Here is a 21,359-nt window from a genome sequence, read left to right as displayed (position 1 = left end):
TTCACCATAGCCTACAAGGGAAGTGGGACGAATCAGCAAGGACACGTGATGAAAGCATAGCCAAAGAAGCAAATCAGATAAAAAGCTCACACCTCAATCAGTGGATCTCAGGCTTGGCTGCACAGCCAACTGAATAGACTGTCCTTACCCCCGTTGCATGTTCTTGCCGCCTTTATCAAATATTAATTGACCATAAAGGCATGGGCTTATTTCTGGGCTCTCTATTCTGTTCCACTGATCAATATGTCTGTTTTTATGCCAATACTATGCTGTCTTGATTACTATGGCCTTGTAGTATAGGTTGATATCAGGTAGCGTGATTCCTCCAACTTTGTTCTTCTTTCTCAAGATTGCTGTGGCTATGCATGGTCTTACTTGGCTCTACATACTAATAAGTATTGGGAATATTTGTTTTTTTATAGGAATTGCACTGAATCTATAGATTGCTTTGGGTAGTATGGACACTTTAATGATGTCAATTCTTTTTATCCCAGAACACAAGATATGCTTTGTATTTTCCTCTATTTCTTTCTTCAGTATCCTATAATTTTCTGAATATAGGTCCTTCACCTTCTTGGTTAAATTTATTCCTAGGTATTTTTTATGCAATTGTAAATAGGACTGTTTTCTCAGTTTCTCTTTTTGACAGTTCATTACTGGTGTATAAAAATGCCACCCATTTCTAAATATTAATTTTGTATCCTGCTACTTTACTGAATTCATTTATTAATTTTGCTAGGTTTTTGGTGGAATCTTTAGAGTTTTCATATTGTACAGGATCACGTTGCCTGCATATAATGACAGTTTTACTCCTTCCTTTCCAATTTGGATGCCTTTTATTTCTTATCATCTGATTTCTGTGGCCAGAACTGTCAGTATTTTGTTGAATAAGAGTGGTGCAAGTGGACATCCCTGTTTTCTTCCAGATCTTAAGGGAAACACTTGCCGGTTTTGCCCATTGAGTTGGCGGTGGGTTTGTCATATATGGCCTTTATTACGTTGAAGTATGTTCCCTCTATTCCCACTTTGCTGAGAGTAAATGGGTGCTGGATTTTTATCACATGCTTTTCCTGCATCTATTGATATGAACATGTGATTTTTATCTTTTATTTTATGTGGTGTACCATGTTTATTGATTTGCAAATACTGTTTTAAACTTTCATCCCCAGAATAAATTCCACTTGATAATGGTGTATTCTCTCTTTAATGTATTGCTGGATCTGGTTTCCTAATATTTTGCTGAGGATTTTAGCATCTATGTTCATCAGGGTTATCAACCTATAATTTTCTTTCCTTGTAATGTCTTTACCTGGTTTTGAAATTAGGATAATGTTGGCCTTTTAAAATGAGCATGGGAGTCTTCCTTCCTCTTGCATTTTTTTTAGAATAGTCTGAGGAAAATAGGTGTCATTTTTTTTCTTTGAATGTTTGGTAGAACTCAACTGTGAAGCCATCTGGTCCAGGACTTTTGTTTGTTGGGAGTTTTTTAATTACTGCTTTGATTTCATTAGTTGTAATATGTCTATTCAAATTTTCTGATTCTTCCTGATTCAGTTATGAAAGATTGTATTTTTCTAGGAATTTATCCATTTCATCCAGATTGTCCAATTTGTAGGCATACAGTTTTTCGTAATATTTTCTTACAGTCCTTTGTATTTCTTTGGTGTCAGTTGTTACTTCTCCTCTTTCATTTCTGATTTTATTTATTTGGATCCTCTCTCTTTTTTTCTTGATGAGTCTGATTAAAGTTTGTCAATCTTGCTTATCTTTTCAAAGAACCAGCTCTTGGTTTCATTGATGTTTTGTACTGTTTTTTCAGACTTCATTTTGTTTACTTCTTCTCTGATCTTTATTTCCTTTCTTCTACTTATTATGGGCTTTGTTTGTTGTTCTTTTTCTAGTTCCTTTAAAGTGTAAAGTGAAATTGTTTATTTGAGATTTTTCTTGTTTCTGGAAATAGGCCTGCATTGCTATGAATTTCCCTCTTAGCACTGCTTTTGCTTTGTCCCATAGATTTTTTTGGTTGTTGTGTTCTCATTTTCATTTGTTTTAAGGTATCTCTTGATTTCTTCCTTGATCTCATTGTTAACCAGGTCAGTGTTTAGTAACATGTTATTTAGCTTCCATATCTTTGTGTGTTCTTCAGTTTTTTGCATGTGATTGATTTCTAGCTTCATACCAATATGGCCAAAGAAGATGTTTGATATTATTTCAATTTTTTAAAATTTATTGAGACTTGTTTTGTGTCCTAACAAGTGGTCTATCCTAGAAAATGTTCCATGGGAACTTGAAAAAAAATGTATATCCTGCTGTTTTGGGGTGACAGTCCTACTTTTTCTTAGGTCTTTTCTTATTAATCATGATCCCTATATCCAACCTCCTATGCCCCAACCCAAGAGAAACACCAAAAATATATACTTGCTAACTAATAAAAGGATGAGAAAGCCCCAGACAAGGAGGAGGGGCTAGAAGAAAGGTGATTGTGCAGAGAAAGGGTAATGAGGAAAGAAAAGAGGAAATGTGATCAAAAGTAGCCCTGGACTTAGAATCACGAGCCCTGGGTTCCAGCCTCTGCTTTGTACTGAAAGACCTGTGGTCAGTCATTTAACCTCTCTGGCCCTCAGCTTTCTTACAGATAATTGAGGGTTTAATTAGAGTTTCTCTTAGGTCCCTATAACTCTAATATTCTATTATTCTGCGTTGCTGATAGGTAACATGACGGGAAGGAAAATCAGGGAGAAAGAAGGAGCACCCATTATTACAATTGAGAGAAACCATTATTGGTGAAGTTACTAATGAGGACATCCAACAATAACATTCAAAATTGAAATCCTGCCAGGAATACCTTTAAAATATATAAGTCAAAGGCAATATTACTAAATTTTCAAGAACAGGAGCTCCATGGCAAGATGTGTCCAACATCTCTAAGAGATGGTTAATGATAGCTTAGAATCCTCAGAATGGTAGCCTGGGGGTGAACATAAGGCTTCTTTTCCATAAACCTATTACAAGCCTTTTCTATACGCTCTATTTGGATACTAAAGTTTTTTTCTGCAGCCACCTGTGCCCTCAACACCTATTTCCTTAACAAGCTGCAAAAGCAGAAGCATTCAGGAAGGTGCAAGTTCAAGAAAAAGTCATTAAATTGCCTCCTCCACACCACACTATGGGTGCCCTGCAAAAGAGGACTGATTAAGAAGATATTCACAAATTTTAACAAAAATCAAGGTGCTTTGCTGAGTGACAAAGGAAGTGTGACAGTGGAGCTTTTGGTGAAGCGAAGACAAGTTTGTCAATCGTGCTTATCTTTTCAAAGAACCAGCTCTTAAATCGTGCTTATCTTTTCAAAGAACCAGCAAAGGGCCCCAATTCCAACTCAAGCTCACATTCCAATGACACCCAGCAAAATGTCTCAGACCCATTTCATGATAACTCTGATGATGGGTAAGAGATCTCTGCTCTTCTCCCATCTATCGATCCTTTATCCTCCATGGGTTTAGTCTCATAGGCAGTGGGTCCTACAGATGCAGGCAGGCAGTTCACAGTGTCATCCTAAAAAGGGAACACCACCTGCTAGTCTTCTGGCCTGATCTGAGGCAGTGCTGTACAAAGAATGGGAAGAGACGAGCCAATGGAATCTGTCAGACCACATCTACCAGTGGCCTTGGGCTAACCAGCAATAAAATGAGAACACAGGACTGGGTTACATGCTCCATGTCTCTAAAGCACACTGTAGAGTGTCAGCCAAACAACAGGCATTCATTAAGTCCTTTCCAGGGATACATACTGAGGAATGGATGACTCTCCAGGCCTGGACCATAACCCTAAAAAATATTGGTAAAATATTATGGCAAAAATACATGAAGGTAAGAGAGAGATGAGAAGCCTCATCATTGTGCAGGGTTGTTCTGAACCCAGCCTCTTTCACAGTGGAAATGTGGGAAGCTGTTAGACCAGTGGTTCTCAACCTTCCTAATGCCGCGACCCTTTAATACAGTTCCTCATGCTGTGGTGACCCCCAACCATAAAATTATTTTTGTTGCTACTTCATAACTGTAATTTTGCTACTGTTATGAATCGTAATGTAAATATCTATGTTTTCCGATGGTCTTAGGCAACCCTGTCACGACCCACAGGTTGAGAACCGCTGCTGTAGAGCCTAAGACCATCGGAAAACACATAAATTTACATTACGATTCATAACAGTAGCAAAATTACAGTTATGAAGTAGCAACGAAAATAACTTTATGGTTGGGGGTCACCACAACATGAGGAACTGTATTAAAGGGTCGCGGCATTAGGAAGGTTGAGAACCACTGTGTTAGGCAGTTCTCATTTCCCCAAATCTTTTCCCTTCGTTTTGCTCTTTGAGCCTGTCTACTGATGTTTGCGACAGGAATGAGCTCAGTCTTTCTGAGCCTGTACATTCAAGGTGGGCATTTGTCTGTTACTCCCTAGTCATCACCAGGGAAAGAAGCTCCATAGAACTTCGTGGGAGGAAGGGCAGATGGTGATCTCAAAAATAAATAAACACATACATATACAACTATCTATGAGGAGGGAGCATTATCTTGCCAAAATGCCCAAATCCTCTAAGTTTCATAGGCCCATGTTCCCCAGAACTGCCCCTTCCTCATGTTACCACCCACCCCACCTCCAGACAAGCCCACACCCTTCAACTGCTCCTCAGATTAACAGGCCAGAACACATGCATCCTTGAGCATCCATATGGCTGTTATTTCATAAACACAAAATCCCATGCAAATACAATCTGAAGTTGGCAGAAAGAAGAGGCAGCTTCTTTCTTTCTTTCTTTCTTTTTCTTTTTTTTTTTTTGAGGTCCACTCGCTAATTTCTTTTGGGTCTTCTGCCTGGTCTCCAGAAACCAAGGGGCACACCCTAGAACTCTACTCACATCCACACCACTCTCCAGTTTCCTCAGGTAAAATGTCTTCTAGCGTCCTGGTCAGATGACCTTCAACAAGTTTATTAGGCAAGTGTCCAAGGTCTCTAAGACATGGAGAGTTGATACCTCCCTCTCACATCCCTCCAATCTTTTCAGAATCTTCCTCCGTAGTTCACAGAGTCCAACCCATGGCAGGGACACTAAATACCCACCAACCTGCACAGACAGGGAGTAGTCAGCTAGGAGGCTGGCAACCCCTGAGCAGAAAACTGCCCAGAGGCCAAGGTGGGACTCCAGGAGGGATCCTTTTATATGCCACCAAACAAGCCATCCGAAACTCCTGGTTACCACTTACGCACCAACAAAAACAAAATTGAGTGAGCTTGTTTCAGGTTGATGGTTCTGAATATCTGATCCATTTTTATCAAAAGGTTGCTGGAAAAATTCTGTACCATTCTTGTGCCTGAAGATATTTTTCCTAGGTTATAAATCCAGTGTGTCCTTAGGGATGATATTGGTATAAAATCAGCAGTAGAAACATACACAGAAGGACAGGTTCTTATGTAGATGTTTAAAACTTATCTTACAAAATGTAAGCCCGGTAACTTTGAGAAGAGACAGAAAGACTCATGGGAAGACCCCCTAGCTACAGTGGTTGAGAGCTGGGGTTCTAACCCAGGCCTCCAGCTCTCACTTCCTGAGTAAACGGGCCAATTTGTTAACCTGTCCAGGCCTTAATCTCCCAACTGTGAGATAGAGAAAACAGAATGCTTATCTCTGTAGGAATAAATACAATAGCTCATGCAGAGCAGTAATCTGGCACCTCGTAAATAATAAATGTTAGATCTCTACGATCTTTGTGAACATCAACATTAGCACTAATATCTAACATGTTCACGAAGGGCTTTCATACACATCAGCTGAGGCTACCTCAAACATTCTTGGGAAATGATCTCACCAAGGTCACACCTGAAGACAGTGAGGCTCAAAGAGGTTACAAGACCAACATGAGATCACATAAACAGTATCTGGCAGTGTTGAAACCTGACAAGACTCAGGAGAAAGTAGATGGTATTGTTAGAAGGAGAAAACTTAGCTGCACGGGTTTAACGTTGACTCATCCAGAACTAACCAGATACTAACAGCTAAGATTTATTCACAGCTTACTTCGTGCCAGACATTGTTCTACCATTTTACATGTGTTATCTCATCTGATCCTCACAAAAATCCTAGGAGAAACACCCTATTTCCATTTTGTCTGAGGAGTCGGAGGCACAGCAAGGTTAAGAAGCTCCCCTAGGCACACAGCTAGGAACTGGTGGAGATGGTACCAAAATCTGAATCCACGGGCCATGTTTTTAATCATGATGCTCTCATGCTCCCAAAGCTGGGATGGTAAACCCTAAACGCTAGGGCAAGGCCTTTATCCGCTGGGCCCAGGGCTAGATGACGTCTAATATCCATTAAACTCCTGAGATTCCAGGGTTGGACACTTCTATTCTCATGTAAAGAGATAAAAGATTGTCTCAATGAATCTCTGGAAATGATACCTACAGTGGACTTTGGAGAAAGCAAGTTGCTACATTCCAGCCTAAAATAGACATGAAATAGTCATAAAAGTGTGTATTGATTTCAGCAAAGCATGTGACAAGGCTATCTCCCACAGAATTCTTACAGACAAAATAGAGAAATGTCAGCCACTAAAGCCCAGTTCAGAACATTTGAGAAAGGCTGAACAGTCGACGAGCACTGATCAATGCACTGAGGAGGAGCAGAAGAAAGGCCCCCAATTCTAACCATATTTTTATCAATTATTTGAATGAAAGCATAAAGCACATGCTGTCTGCTGATGGCACAGAGCTCAGGGCGGAGAGCTCACTCATTAAACAGCAGCAGGTCTACAGTCCATGTGTAACGGAAATCACTTGAACTTTGGACTCAGACCACCTCGGGCAAATGCCTTAATCTTCTTCAGCCTCAGTTTTCCCATCATTAAAATGGGGATAACAATGATCTCATTAGACTGTCTTGTTAAAATGCAGAGTCTGAAGTTTGGTGGACACTCAATGAATGTTAGTTCCCTGTCCCCACTCGAAAAAGATTTCTACAGGATGGATTGTTGGACCAAAAGCAAGAAGATTAAATGTATTTGAAATAAACAAAGAGTCCTGAATTTAGATTCAAAAGTTAAATTGAATGAGAACAGTGAGGAAAAACTAACTCTGTCATCAATTCATATTAAAAGATCCAGGGTTTTTAGCTGACTACAACCTCATCTAGTCAGAAATAGAATGCTATTCCTTAAAAAAAAACAAAAAAAAAACTGAACTAAACTAAAAAAATTATCTGAATTTGAACAAATACATTAAATGCCAATGTTCATTATTGTTCTGGTAATTAAAAAAACGAATAGACCATGCCCTCTCCCTTGCAAGAATTTTAAATCAATATTAAAGCTGCATGGTAAGGGTCAGAATAAAGGAATAAACCAGGTGCCGTAGGGGAGCCCAGAGGAGAGAGTTGACTTACTCTGCTGAGAGACATCAAGGAAGGGTTCCTGGACGAAATAATCTCTGAGTTTTAAAGCCCAGGAGTCAGGGTGAGAGAAGACATTTCAGCAGAGGAAGCAGCAAGTGCACAGGCACAGAGGTCTGGGAGAGGGTGGTGCCTTCAGGCATTGGTGCCCCTGAGATGGCTGGAGAGAAGGTGATGATGGTGGCTGAGGCAGGCTGTGGCTGGAGAGAAGGTGAATATGGTGGCTGAGGCAGGCTGTGGCTGGATTGAAGGTGATTATGGTGGCTGAGGCAGGCTGTGGCTGGATTGAAGGTGGTTATGGTGGCTGAGGCAGGCTGTGGCTGGAGAGAAGGTGAATATGGTGGCTGAGGCAGGCTGTGGCTGGATTGAAGGTGGTTATGGTGGCTGAGGCAGGCTGTGGCTGGATTGAAGGTGGTTATGGTGGCTGAGGCAGGCTGTGGCTGGATTGAAGGTGAATATGGTGGCTGAGGCAGGCTGTGGCTGGAGAGAAGGTGATTATGGTGGCTGAGGCAGGCTGTGGCTGGAGAGATGAATATGGTGGCTGACGCAGGCTGTGGCTGGAGAGAAGGTGATGATGGTGGCTGAGGCAGGCTGTGGCTGGAGAGAAGGTGAATATGGTGGCTGAGGCAGGCTGTGGCTGGATTGAAGGTGGTTATGGTGGCTGAGGCAGGCTGTGGCTGGATTGAAGGTGAATATGGTGGCTGAGGCAGGCTGTGGCTGGATTGAAGGTGAATATGGTGGCTGAGGCAGGCTGTGGCTGGAGAGATGAATATTGTGGCTGAGGCAGGCTGTGGCTGGAGAGAAGGTGGTTATCGTGGCTGAGGCAGGCTGTGGCTGGAGAGAAGGTGATTATGGTGGCTGAGGCAGGCTGTGGCTGGATTGAAGGTGAATATGGTGGCTGAGGCAGGCTGTGGCTAGATTGAAGGTGATTATGGTGGCTGAGGCAGGCTGTGGCTGGATTGAAGGTGAATATGGTGGCTGAGGCAGGCTGTGCCAAGTGCAGAGTGGATCCTGAGGAGCCCTGCAGCCCAGGCTGAGAAACCATGCCCAGTTCCCAAGCAAACAAATGACAGAACCCAGACAGGAACTTTGGCTTTCTGACTCATTAGCTAGCCTCGCTACCTCTGTTGTCCTGTACGATAGCCACTAGCCATGTGTGGCTATTTAAATAATTTAAAATGAAATAAAACTTAAACTTTAGTATCCAGCCACAATAGCCATATATCAAGTGTTCAAGAGCCACATGTGGCTGGTGGCTACCTCACTGAACAGCACAGATAAAAGCATCATATCCATCATCACAGAAGCCTCTAGCCAACAGCAGTGCTCAGTGCCATAAGACGATTAAGTGAACAAAAGGCAGGTTCGGTCTGTATTGCTTTATGGGACAGAAAGAGGAAAAAACAAGCAGGTAGAAACTACATGGAGAATAGTTCAACTTCCTATACCTGGAGTATTTTAGTAATAGAAGGGCACCCTGTCCCTGGAAGCTTGCTGGCCATCTCTCAGGGTGATGAGGGAAGAGTTCCTGCATTGAGTTCATGCTCATTGGCTAGAAGGCTTGTGTTACATCACGACCCTCTGCTGACGCACTAGCGCAAACATGTCTCTGGAGTTCCTGCCGTACTGGTACCTAAAGGGTATGATGCTATTGGGGTAGGAGTCACTATTCCTGTCATCCCAATGTACCAGAATGTGGGAATTTTCTAGCATAGTCAGAATTTTTAAACTGTAATCCATGGGCCACCCCCCAAAAAAATGAATGCAAAATTGTATGCGTTATTTTTTCAGGAAAGAGGAGTCCATAGCATTGATCAGATTTCTATAGGATTTGTGCTCCTAATACAGAAAACAAATAAACACTGTACTGGAGAGACCTAGTAATTTCTGTTCCCCAAAATGATTCATCTAAATGTCATCTAGACAGCCACTCAGGTCGTTCCCAACTCTCAAATTCCATTGTCTAACCCAACTAAAGACCATCACCCTGCAACTGAACAGTTTCAAGTCAACACATCCCCTGACTCTGATCAAGGAGAAAGGAGATGGGGGTATCAATGAGCATGGAAACAGCCCAAGGCACCAAAGGTGGATAATTCAGTCAAGCTCAGGAAGGATGTCTACCTCTAGCTGAGATGCCTATTGGAAGCTCTCAGAAATTTTGGTGGTTCATTTTCAACGTCAGCTTACAGAAACACTGCACACCCAATTAGATGCAATACAGCTTAGCAGCTGGAGAACCTACCCAGCAAATCCACGCCCTACTGAGCTATCCATCCACTTAAAAATAATGGCTTTGTTCCAGCCACCACCTGGCGATACGACAACTGTACCAGGATTCATCTCCAAGTCCTACAGTATTACTAGAGTTGAAGAAAGGATGATGTCTACAACCAGGCAGAGATTCCTCTTATCTGGTGTAGCTAGAGAAGAATGCTTGGGTTAATTTAATAACAACAAAAAAAAAGTGCTAAAGAGCTACTTTACATAATCAATATGGATTATAATTTGCAAAAGCTGTGAATACAATAAAGTGCATACACCGCTCAAACAATGTTGAACATAATGCAGTGAATGCTTTATTGGCAGTATTCAGAAAGCACTAGGCATTTTGTGGTGCCTGGGGGCCAGCGGTACACATCTCATTTGTTATTATACTACAGATCTCTGGGTGCCAAATAATAAAGAGTTCTGTGTAACAAATTGCCAGATAGCAACAAACACTGTGTACTTTTTGCACAGCTTGTGTTGGGTAACACAGAACCTGGAATGATCCTTAGCAAGATTGTGAAGTAGGAAAAGCTTGTCTCCAGATTCCCATGAAATAACCCTGCAATCCTCTACCAGCCAGGTAGTGTCCTCACTGCTTTCTAGCCATCTCCTCTCCCCCGACTAGGGCCACACCTGGTCCTACAGGTCCAGGTCAGTGCAACACTAGACACATAATAGGTAAAAGGAAGGAAATAATAAATATTAGAGAGAAAATAAAAGACATAGAGACTTTTTTAAAAAGTACAAAAGATCAATGAAAACAAGAGCTGGTTCTTTGAAAAGATAAATGAGATTGACAAACCATTAACCAGATTCATCAAGAAAAAAAAGAGAGAGGACCCAAATAAATAAAATCAGAAATGAAAAAGGACAAATAACAACTGACACCAAAGAAATACAAAAGATTGGAAGAAAATATTATGAACAACTATACGCCAAAAAATTAAACAACCTGGGAGAAATGGATAAATTCCTAGAAACATACAATCTTCCAAAACTGAATCGAAGAATCAGAAAATCTGAAGGACAGATTACAACTAATAAAATCGAAGCAGTAATAATAAAAATTTTAAAAATAAAATTCCCAGCAAACAAAAGTCCAGACCAGATGGCTTCACCGGTGAATTTTACCAGACATTCAAGAAGAACTGATACCTATTCTTCTCAAACTATTCCCAAAAATTCAAGAGGAAGGCAGACTCCCAAGCTCATTTCACCAGGTCTGCATTATCCTAAGTCGAAAACCAGATAGAGACACTACAAAGAAAGAAAATCATAGGCCAATATCCCTCATGAATATAAATGCAGAATCCTCAACAAAATATTAGCAAACTGGATCCAGCAATACATTGAAAAGATCACACACGATGATCAAGTGGGATTTATCCCGGATGTGCAAGATTGGCACAATATTTGCGAATCAATAAACGTGATACTCCACATAAACAAAATAAGGTAGAAAAACCACATGATCATATCAATAGATGCAGAAAAAGCATTTGATAAAATCCAGCACCCATTTATGATAAAAACTCTCAGCAAAGTAGGAATAGAGAGAGCATACCTCAACATAATAAGGGTCATGTATGACAAACCCATAGCCAATATCATGCAATGGGATAAAGACAGTTTATTCAATAAATGGTGTTGGGAATATTGGACAGATAAATGGGGGAAAAAAGGAAACCTTTTAGACCACCCCTTTACACTGTACACAAGAATAAATTCAAAATGGATTATAGACTTAAAAGTAAGTGGTGAAACCATAAAAATCCTAGAAGAAAACATAGGCAGTAAAATCTCAGACATTTCTTGTAGCAATATTTTTTTCTGATATATCTCCTCAGACAAGGGAAACAACAGAAAAAAATAAACAAATTCGGCTACATCACACTAAAAAGGTCTTGCACAGCCAAGGAAACCACAGACAACTCACTGAATGGAAGAACATATTCGCCAATGATACATCTGATGAGGAGTTAATATCCAAATTTATAGAGAACTTATACAACTCAACACAAAGAAAACAAACAATCCGATTTAAAAATGGGCAAAGGACCTGAATAGACACTTCTCCAAAGAAGACATACAGATGGTTAATAAACATATGAAAAGATGCTCAGTGTCACTAATCATCAGAGATGCAAAGTAAAACCACAATGAGATATCACCTCACGCCTGTCAGGATGGCTGTTATCAATAATGTAACAAGCATCAAGTGCTGATGTAGAGAAAGGGAACCCTAGTTCACTGCTGGTGGGAATGCAGATTGGTGCAGCCACTGTGGGAAAAAATACAGTGTTTCCTCAAAAAATTTAAAATGCAACTGCCTTATCACCCAGTGGTTCCACTTCTGGGAATATAGCTGAAGAAACTTGAAAAAAATTACTTAAAAAACATATGCACCCCAATGTTTATTGCAGCATTATTGACAATAGCCAAGATCTGGAAGCAACCCAAGTGCCCATCAAGCAGTAGATGAGTGGATAAAAAAGCTGTGGTACATTTGCACAATGGAATACTACTTGGCCATAAAAAAGAAGGAAATCTTACCTTTTAGGACAGCATGATGGATCTAAAGAGTATTATGCTAAGTGAAAAAAGCCAGTTAGAGTAAGACAAATATCACATGATCTCATTTACATGTGAAATCTAATGCACAAAATAAACTAAGAAAACAAAATAGATACAAAGAACAGACTGACAGCTCTCAGAAGGCAGGGGTGTTGGGAGGCTGGGTGAAAAAACTGAAGGGATTAAGCAACAAAGAGAAAAACAATAAGCACCAGACACAGACAACAGTATGGTGACTGTCAGAAGGAAAAGGCAGTGGGGGAAGAGGGCATGGAAGGATAAATGGTGGCGGAAAGTGACTTGACTTGGGGTGCTGAGTGCATGATGCAATATGCAAACGATGTGTGATAGAGCTGCACACTTGAAACCTGTATGGTTTTATTAACCAATGTCACCCCAATCAATTCAATAAAAAAAGAAACCACCTGTTCTAAAGAGAAGCCGCTGGCAGAACAGGGGCAAAAGCTTTCCCCACAGCACACAGCTGGAAATGGCGGGGACATGAGAGAGTGACTGTTGAAAATCCATTTCATGCTTTTTGACTCTGACCAGCCCCATGAGAAAATGGTGTGGAAATCGAGAAAGTTTGAAAAACTTCAAGCCTCCTGCTAAGCTAAAGGCTGGGAAGCACTTGTGAGGACTAATTTCCGCCTCGTGCTGGTTTTCAGTCTCTTCTCTGGGCCCAGGAGGTGGCTCGCAGAACCCTGTGCCTCGGCCACGGAAATGACACCGGCGCCTGATCCGACAGGCCTCGTACAGGTTCCCCAGTGTGACTCTAACCTGTCACCCACTGCTCAGCCCAGTCCTTTTCAACCCTCTCTGAAAGGGGAGGGGGAAATTACGACACTCCACCCCATCCCCACCCCCAGTTTTAATGATACCCCCTCCCAGAAAGCCAATGAATACAACTGAAGCAGGCTTTCCAAATTCTCCGGAGGCAGGGAACTAAATGCAATGCAGCAGGGCCAAATGCAGCAAAAAAAAAAAAAAAAAGCAGCCTCAAAATTATGCAGAGTTGCAACAGCCATCCAAATCAACCACCCACAAGCAGAGACCACACTCGGCACAGGCGCCAGGCAGGGCCTCTCCCTGCAGCCCCTCACGTGGCTGGACCACTGGAGTCTGTAGCTGGAGTTTCGCCTGCAGTTATAATCCCAAACCCTGCCTGTCTGCCTCCAGATGAACTACTTTAGAAATGGTTCTTTCTTCTTTTATTTAATAGTCAAGAAGGCTAAGAGTGGAGTTATTGAGTCCTACAAACTTGGAACTCAAAATACAGTAAGAAAAGAAGCTCCTAAGAAGTGCCGGCCGCTCCACCAGGCGCAAGGAGAGGGGTGGGGGTGGGGGTGGGGCTGTCTTAGGTAACGGAGGCATTTTCAAGGCATTCAGGCCTCTTTTCCTGGATCTGGGCCATTATGGGTCAAGAGTTCATAGCCAGAGATTGGCCAAAGATGCAGGAAATGGAAAATTAGGTAAACATTCTGGGGGCACTCGGTCGGCACAAATACACCACAGACATCTCCTTGGAGTGGCTTAAAACATAAGAGAACACGAGGCTGCAGGGACCTAAAACCTTTGCGATGCCCTTTCTGTCTTTAATTAAAAGCGATGCTGGCCCTGGCTGGTGTGCACCAAAGCATTGCGGGTTCGATTCCCAGTCAGGACACTTATCTAGGTTGAGGGTTCAATCCCCGGCTCTGGTCAGGGAGCATGTGGGAGGCACCCGATCAACATTTCTCTCTCACATGGATGTTTCTCTCTCTGAATGACTGGTGACCACACACAAGTAGGTTCCGGATGCTTAGGAAGAGAGGCTTTGGCACGGGGCCCTGGTATCTTTATCCCTCTTCCGAAGGGTCTGTGTTAGAAGCCACGTGGTGCTGGTGGTAGTGGTGGTGTTGGTGGAGGGTTGCTCTACACTAATTTCCGTGCCTGCTTCCCCTCCAAATTCCTACGTGAATCGACTGGGATTTGAAAAGAAATGGTTACAGAGCCTGCGTCTTGGCTCACTGGCTCAGCATCTACCAACACGAAAACCCAGGATGACCAGAGAATTCTGAGTGACAAGTACTTGGGGACATAAATATCTTCTCGTTAACCGTGTTCTCTGAACAGAGGAGGAGGAGGAGCTGCATATTGATGGGCACCCAAATGTAACGGGACTGGATAGAGGCCGTCATTATAAAAACAGCCAGACGCTGTTTCCCCCCAGCCACCTCTCTCGTGCCCCAGTCCCTCTGCACAAAGAGAGACCTTGATCATATTCAAGAGGAAGACGAATAACCTTCCTTTTCTACAAATCCGAGGAAAAACTCACACATGTAATGAATTATTCCCAAAGCCCGACCCTAAAAATGAGCGAGGGAGAAATACAGAAAGATGAAAAGGGTGGAGGTCCAGGCAGAAGGAGAATATAAAGGAAAGGGCCTGGCCTCTCTCTCTCCTTCGAACATAAAGGTGTTCATTTCAGTCACGTTTAGGTCCCCGCTTTCATACCTTTGTGGTCAGTGACAGACAAAGTCACAATGTCAGAGCGGCCGGAAGGGCTGGATGGCAGGGCTGGGCTGGGCTCTGGCTGGGGCGCTGCCCTTTCTTTCCCAGGCAGCCCAGCGAATGACAAAGAGAGGCTGCTGATCTGCTGAGGGAGCGCGGGGCGTCAGAGGGTCTGCAAGAGTTCTGACAGCTTAGCAAATCTTGACTCCGTTTTCTGTTAACGAAGAACACGAAGACGGGGAAGAAACCAGCTGTTCCTGCGGAGAGGGGGGAAGCAGCAGAGTTCGAGGCAGGGAAACACCTACATTTTGTACAGCGACAGCTAAAAAGAGATAAGCAGTTTTGGATGGAGCTAGTAATTCTAGAGTCTGGATCTTTCAGAAGAGAAGAAGCAGGCCTGTTCTCGGCATTTCCCTCCTCCTCCTCTGATGCTCAGTGCGCCCTGCACCCACGGCAGGGAAGGCAAGTTGGGAAATGGTGGCAGGCGAGCCAACAGACAAAACTGTCGCCTCCAAGATACTTCTGCCACCATCTTCGAGTCATTCATTCCTGACAGCCTCCTGCACACTCCAGGTCAATTGCCAGGTTGCACGCCACTTACAGCTGGTCCCCGCAACCAGTCACAGCCTGGTTTCCAGAAGAAGCTTGACCCACTCTGATGGGCCATTGGGAGGGTCTCTGGGAGCCTTCGAAAACGAAGGCTTTAGTCCTGCAGCCGCGGCGCCAGGTACAGTGGCTATCTGTTCCACTGTCTGCTCCCGTGCCCAGGGACACGGCTGAGGGGAAGCCTTTCTGCGTTATCTGACCATAGGGTATAATCACAGGCTCCGTCCTTGTCAGTTGCCACCCTCTGCCCCAATCAAGGCCCTCTGACTCCTGATCCATGAGTTACGTCCACCCTGAAGTCCCTGCCAGCATTACCGTCTACCGTCCTGCAAGGTGCTGGATGTTTTTAGGCAACCAAAGCGAGAGAAAAGTGAATGCCGAAGTGGGAGTTGTGGGAACTAATGTTTTCAGTAATAGTCACCAGAATCCTCCAAAAACAAATGGACAATTTTCAGTGAGAAATTCACCATAACACAGCACGTCACCTCTGACCCAAAACCAGCGTTCTTTGGGGTCACGGTGAAGTTCTCTGCCATAAGAAATCTTGGGCGAATGTCCACAGGTTCATGGCATGGTAATGAGCTTCATCATCTCAGGGATTGTTCCTACTTTAAACCATGTTCATTTCCACAGGAAACATGTGCTCTCCTGAGTGACTCACACAATTGGTTAAAAAAAAAAAAATCCCCCCTGCCCATCAATGGCACAGCGTCTCTGAGTCAGATGATCCATCTCTTCCCTCCAACCTCTCACCTGGCAAAGTGCAAGGTGAGACAGCTCACAGACCATCAGGGAGACCCTGTCTGTCTGCAGGGGACCTGGGCCTGGGCACGGAAGGGCTAGAGCTGGTAGGCACACGGCACCGGGAATGTGCAATGACATTCAGAGCAGCCAATTCCTTGAGAAAAAGAGAACCCTTTTGGTTAGATCTATTAGATGAGTGAGACAGAAAAGGAGGAACCATATAAAATGTAATACCACATTTTAAATCAGATTAGCATTTTCAAAAAGGTTATGGTCTCCACAGCAGAAGAGAGTGCCATAAGAAAATAAAATTATCTCCCGATGCAGATGTCGCTTCCAAGAAAAATGAAACACATTCAGAGTGGGCTGTTGACATGCCACCATCTTTCATGCCAAATCTGGGCTATCTTAGGCATTTCCTCCCATAAGGACTAGACCTTGCCTATTAGTAACCAGATAATATTACCCCCCGCAAGTTGGAGAGTCCTACAAGTAGAAATTAAATCATCCCTTTTATTTAACTCGTCTGTTCAGCCCAATCTGATTAAAGACCAGCAATATGCAGTGTTAAGAGACCACTAACAGCACACAAGGGTGCACATTACCTTCCAAGTCCAGCCCATTAAGGGTGTATAAGTCTCAAAAAGCACAGCAAGCCAAATCTTCAAAACCCTCACGCATCCTGCAAAAGCACGTGTCAGTTGGAAGCAGGTCCTGACGCGTCTTCTGAACCTTCCTTTTTCCAAAATGCGCCCCTTACAGTGAGCAGAGAAGTCCTTCCCAAACTTTTCACGTGCATACGAATCACCTGGGGACCTCATTCAAATGCAGATTATGATTTAGCAAATCCGAAGTGGGGCTTTGGGATTCTGGATGTTTATCACGAGGTGATAAGGATGCTGCTCCTTGCTGTCTTTGAGAAGTAAAAATCTAGAAGACTTAGTTCACCTTGAACTAAGACTCCTCCCTTAAGGTATGCTGAAATTTCTGAAGGACTTCACTGATAAGAATAGCTAGTGATTAGTAGGTATTGGGCAAGATTCTAGGAACTTGGTACATATTAAACTCATGGAGTTCTTCCGGTAACTCGTTATCATCTTCCTCATTTTACCAATAAGGAAACCGAGTCGCAAAGTAATGAAGTGACTTTTCAAGGTCACAGGGCTGCTGAAGGAATGGGATTGGAACCCAGAGAGCCTGGCAGTAAAGCCTGACTGGTAACTGAAGCTCATGCTAACTCCCATTGGATAAGAGCAAGGTACTTCTGGGAGCTGGGTGTTGCTAGAGGAAGGGAAGTGAGACTGGGGACTTGGATGCAGGTGGTATTAGAGAGAGCGCAGACCGCACTCAAGCACAATGTTCCCACGTGGTCACCACCGGAGGGAAGGAATGTCAGTTACATTGTACAGTCAGGAGAAAAAAAAGCAAACATGGTGTATTTTCCATTGGCCAACCAGCCTCCTCTACACACCTCAGCAGATGTTGTCTGAACACTGTTACAACTGCCTCCATGCTGTAGAACCACTGGGAAACTCCCAGCCATGGGGCTAGAAGAGACCAATGGGACGGGCTCAGGGCCAAGGCACTGAGCACGATGCCGAAACCCACTCTCTGGCCTCCGTCTGACTCCTATCCAGGCATCCTGGCCAGAGACAAGAAAAAGGAGTAAAACCCGCAGTTCCACCTGGCGCTCTCAGCGCCCAGCAGATAGGCGGTGTCTTTGCAGCGGAAGAGGAAACGTGAGCAGCAGCCACCGCGTGGGGGAGGAAACGTGCAGGAGATCCCAGCCCCGGAAGCGCCCCAGGTGCTGAACCTGGGTGACTGTGGCGCCCCCGCCTCCTGGGGGATTTCGACGGCGCTGTCCGAGGTGCCAGCAATGCCTGCGGGCACACTTTGCCACCCTCAGGACGGCTGGGTGGCTTTGTCTACCCCAAGGAAACTGAGGGCGAGGGCGCCTGAGTAAACGCGCCCCTAAGAGAGGTGCACCTTGAAGCAGCACCTGGTGGGTAGGAAATTTTAGGGAACTGCTGAGGGTGGGAGGGAGAGGGGGCCCTGTTGGGAAATCAGAGACCTGACTGGAGGAGTGTTTGCAGCCACAGCTTGCAACACAATGAGGTCTGTCTGCTTTGTGCAGCGCACGGGCGGGCGGGGCTGCAGAGACCTGATCCTTTCCCTCCCCAAAACCCTCACCCTAGATACATTTAACTCAGGCACCGCATGGCCCCATCACTCTGCGTGGGAGGGAGGGGAGGAGGGAGGGGAGCACAGGGAGGAGGAGAGAGGAAGCCCAGCCCAGCCGGGGTGGCGGTAGGAGGATGCGTGCAGCAGCAGGAATAATATCTGCTTAGAGATGCTCCTTCATTTCTAATGAGGGGTGCTGCCTGGAAGTACCATGCGCCAGCCAATCACAGTGCTGCTGAGGCAGGAACTAGGGAGGAAGGAGGGGAAGACTGGAGACTGGGATGGGGGAGCAGGAAGAGGCCCTGAGGGGAGAGAGCCGCTTGCCTAGCTGACACTAGGGATCCAGCAGGGCTCCAGCTGCACACCTGGAGGGTGGGGGAGTGGAGGAGGGAGGAAAGGGGGAAAGGGCGGGGCCTCCTTTGCAGGTGCACCCTTCCCAAGAAATCTCTCTCCACAAGCATCCAAGTCCCATGTCTCCAAGCTACCCCCATAATTACCACCACCCCACCGACTTGCTTCCTACTAATCCCCCGCACCACCCACCAACGCCCAATTCCTAAAGATCTTGCCAGACAGACGCCCAAATTCTTAGTGAGGAACAAGGCAGTGAGGTGCCTAATCAGCAGCCTGCATTTGGTGCACTTGCTGAAACCTGCAAAGACGCTCCTTCTCTGCCGTCCACGCCAGCCCTGCAGCATCAGCCGCCCCACCAGCCCACTGTGGAGAGCAGTTCCTCTGGAGCCAGGGAGAGACAGATTGCTTGCACACCTCTGGGCTCAGCCGATGCCGCCTTCAGCGGATGAATTCAGGCCCAGCGGATCCACCTGGATCCCGGGCACTGGGAGAGCACTCAGTGGGGTACCCAGCTCAGGACTAAGGAAAGGAGGGACCCCGGTGAGAGGCTCTTCCCTGGCTCAGAAGAGAACTCCAGCTGAGCTGTGTGGGCTGTGCCATCAGAGACTGCCTCCCCTGACGCACTCCTTCACTTTACTTTCCGTGCAACTTCAACCCAGAGTTAGCTGGGTCCCCAGGCAAAGCCTGTCTTATTTCACCTATCTGCCCATATGGGGTTTGGCCCAGAGCCCTTGAAGTTGCCGAACTGGACCTCCCCTATGGGCAGATAATGCAGGTGTCTCTCCAGCTGGTGGGGATGGGGGTGACTCTGAGGTAGGAAAAGGGGGACAGGGTATGAAAGGAAGCCCTGACATTAGGGCAACCCTTTTAATGTGAAAGGATTGGGGGGAGGAGGGGCTGGCAATCACACAAAACCTCAACTCCCTGCGCCCAGGGATGCTAGAAACGGCCACGCAGGAAAAATCAAAACCCAAAAGTCTTACCTTGAAAACCACTAGTGCCACGCTGGTCTCTATGGCACCAAGCTCGCCCCTTAGATGCATCGAAGTAACGAGTGCACTTCAGCAAAGGGGCAAATGGGCATCAGGAAGGAAACAGGGGGTTAGATTCCATGCATGGTTTCCCCTCTCACCCAAGAAATGCAAAAAGGGGGAGAGGGGAGTTAGGGTGGGCAAGAAAGGATATGGCCAATCGATGAGCTTCTTGGCGTATTTCCTGACAATGTTATCTTCTCCGAAGATGAACAGGGATCTGTTGACGGTGAAACAGTTCTGCCGGACGGGAATGGGGTTGTACAAAGCCATAGTCCGCGCCCTCTGCGCTTTCGACTGCTTGTAGGCGGCCGCCTGCCCTGAGGCAGGCACCGGGGTTCCTTGCCGGTTCCTGCTCTGGTCCGAGTCTCCATCGCCAGACCCCGGCCTGCCGACCACTGCCTCCCCGAAGCGAGCCATCCTGAAGTTGAAACAGACAGAAGACACACAAAGGTGATCGCGGCCGAACACCTGCACCCAGCAACAAGCAGCAAGACACGCGGAGACTCAGAGCCGCATCCAGGCGGGCGGGGGACCGCCGCCTCCCGGGAGCCTTTGGAGCTCTTTGGAGAGACAGCAGCAGCAGCAGCAGCAGCGACCCGCTGCTCCGAACTGTTGAATCTAAATGCAACCTCTGCAAAGCTCCATTCCTCAAGGAGTTAAAAAAGGGGGAGGAGAAGGCTGGCAAGGGGGTGGGGGTGCTCAGTTTCTGGAGGCAATTTTTTTTTTTTTTCAAAATGCCAGTGTGTGGTGGCGTTCCAGGGCTGGAGAGGAGAGGGGTGGAGTAGGCTGCTCGTCCAACATAGCTCCGCTCTGGCAGACCACCACCTAGTCCTGGGAGAGGCGGGCACCGGCCTGCTAGGTAACAGTTTGGTGATTTATGAACGGGGGAAGGAAAAAAAAAATTAAAACAAAAGAACTTGAACAACAACAAAAAGACAAGGACAGGGTTATGGTGACATGCTTCGGAACACCAGCCCCTGCAAGTCCATCCAAGGTATTCCACAGCCAAGACTTGGGTCTTTAAATCTGCCAGTACAGACGCATCCAAAAAGGTTGAGAGAGAGAGAGAGGGAGGAAGGGGGGAGAGCGGTAGAGAGGTTCCTGCGTACACCGCAACGCCCAAGATATCAAAATAAGTCGATCCAACCGGAGAGAGACAAACGACTTCAAAGCTCCTGCGCCTGGGAGAGAAGTTGAGCAGCATCCAGAGAGCAGCGCAGCCCGGGTGCCAGCATCCACCGGGAGCGCTGGCCGCGGCCGCCTCCCCGGATCAGCATGCAACAGCGATCCGCGGCTGCGCGGGAGCCGCGCGCGGGCGGTGGCGGCGAGCGCTAGGGCGCGGGAGGAACAGGTTGCAGCAGAGCTCAGCGGTGGCCTGCCCGCCGCGGGAGCTGTCCAAGGACCAAACTTGCTTACTGTGGACTCGTCTTCCTCTTCCACCCCAACCGCGGGCTCCGCGGAGCAGGGGAGAAGGGGCAGGCCGAGAGGGGGAGAGAGAGCAGAGCGCACGGAGGCTGGCGAGGCCTGCGCGGGGGCTTCAAGGGAAGCGGGGGGCGGGGCTGGCGAGGCTGGGAGGAGCGGGGATGGAGCCGGAAGGACCCTAGCCAAGGGTTTGGAGGTCCCTGGGATGCAGGACTGGTTTGGATGACTGAGCCAGAGGG

At 45.9% G+C, this 21,359-nt stretch overlaps 1 protein-coding gene across 3 annotated transcripts in view; it reads right to left on the bottom strand.

Annotated features, from left to right (window-relative positions):
• Positions 1–20,116, bottom strand: part of CACNA1E (calcium voltage-gated channel subunit alpha1 E) — a 267,144-nt gene extending 247,028 nt beyond the window's left edge. For 2 of the 3 annotated variants that reach the window (XM_054711821.1, XM_054711822.1), the window contains exon 1: positions 19,850–20,115. In XM_054711821.1, coding sequence (XP_054567796.1) covers positions 19,850–20,115 — 266 coding nt within the window. Of the gene's footprint in view, positions 1–19,849 lie in introns of all 3 variants that reach the window. The other variant, XM_054711820.1, reaches the window with a different exon arrangement.
• Between the last annotated feature and the right edge of the window lie 1,243 nt (positions 20,117–21,359).

Source organism: Eptesicus fuscus, chromosome 22 (assembly GCF_027574615.1).
Source record: "Eptesicus fuscus isolate TK198812 chromosome 22, DD_ASM_mEF_20220401, whole genome shotgun sequence".
Classification (NCBI taxonomy): Eukaryota; Metazoa; Chordata; class Mammalia; order Chiroptera; family Vespertilionidae; genus Eptesicus; species Eptesicus fuscus.
Note: the sequence above shows the minus strand (reverse complement) of the source record. Positions and strands in the feature narration are given on the sequence as shown.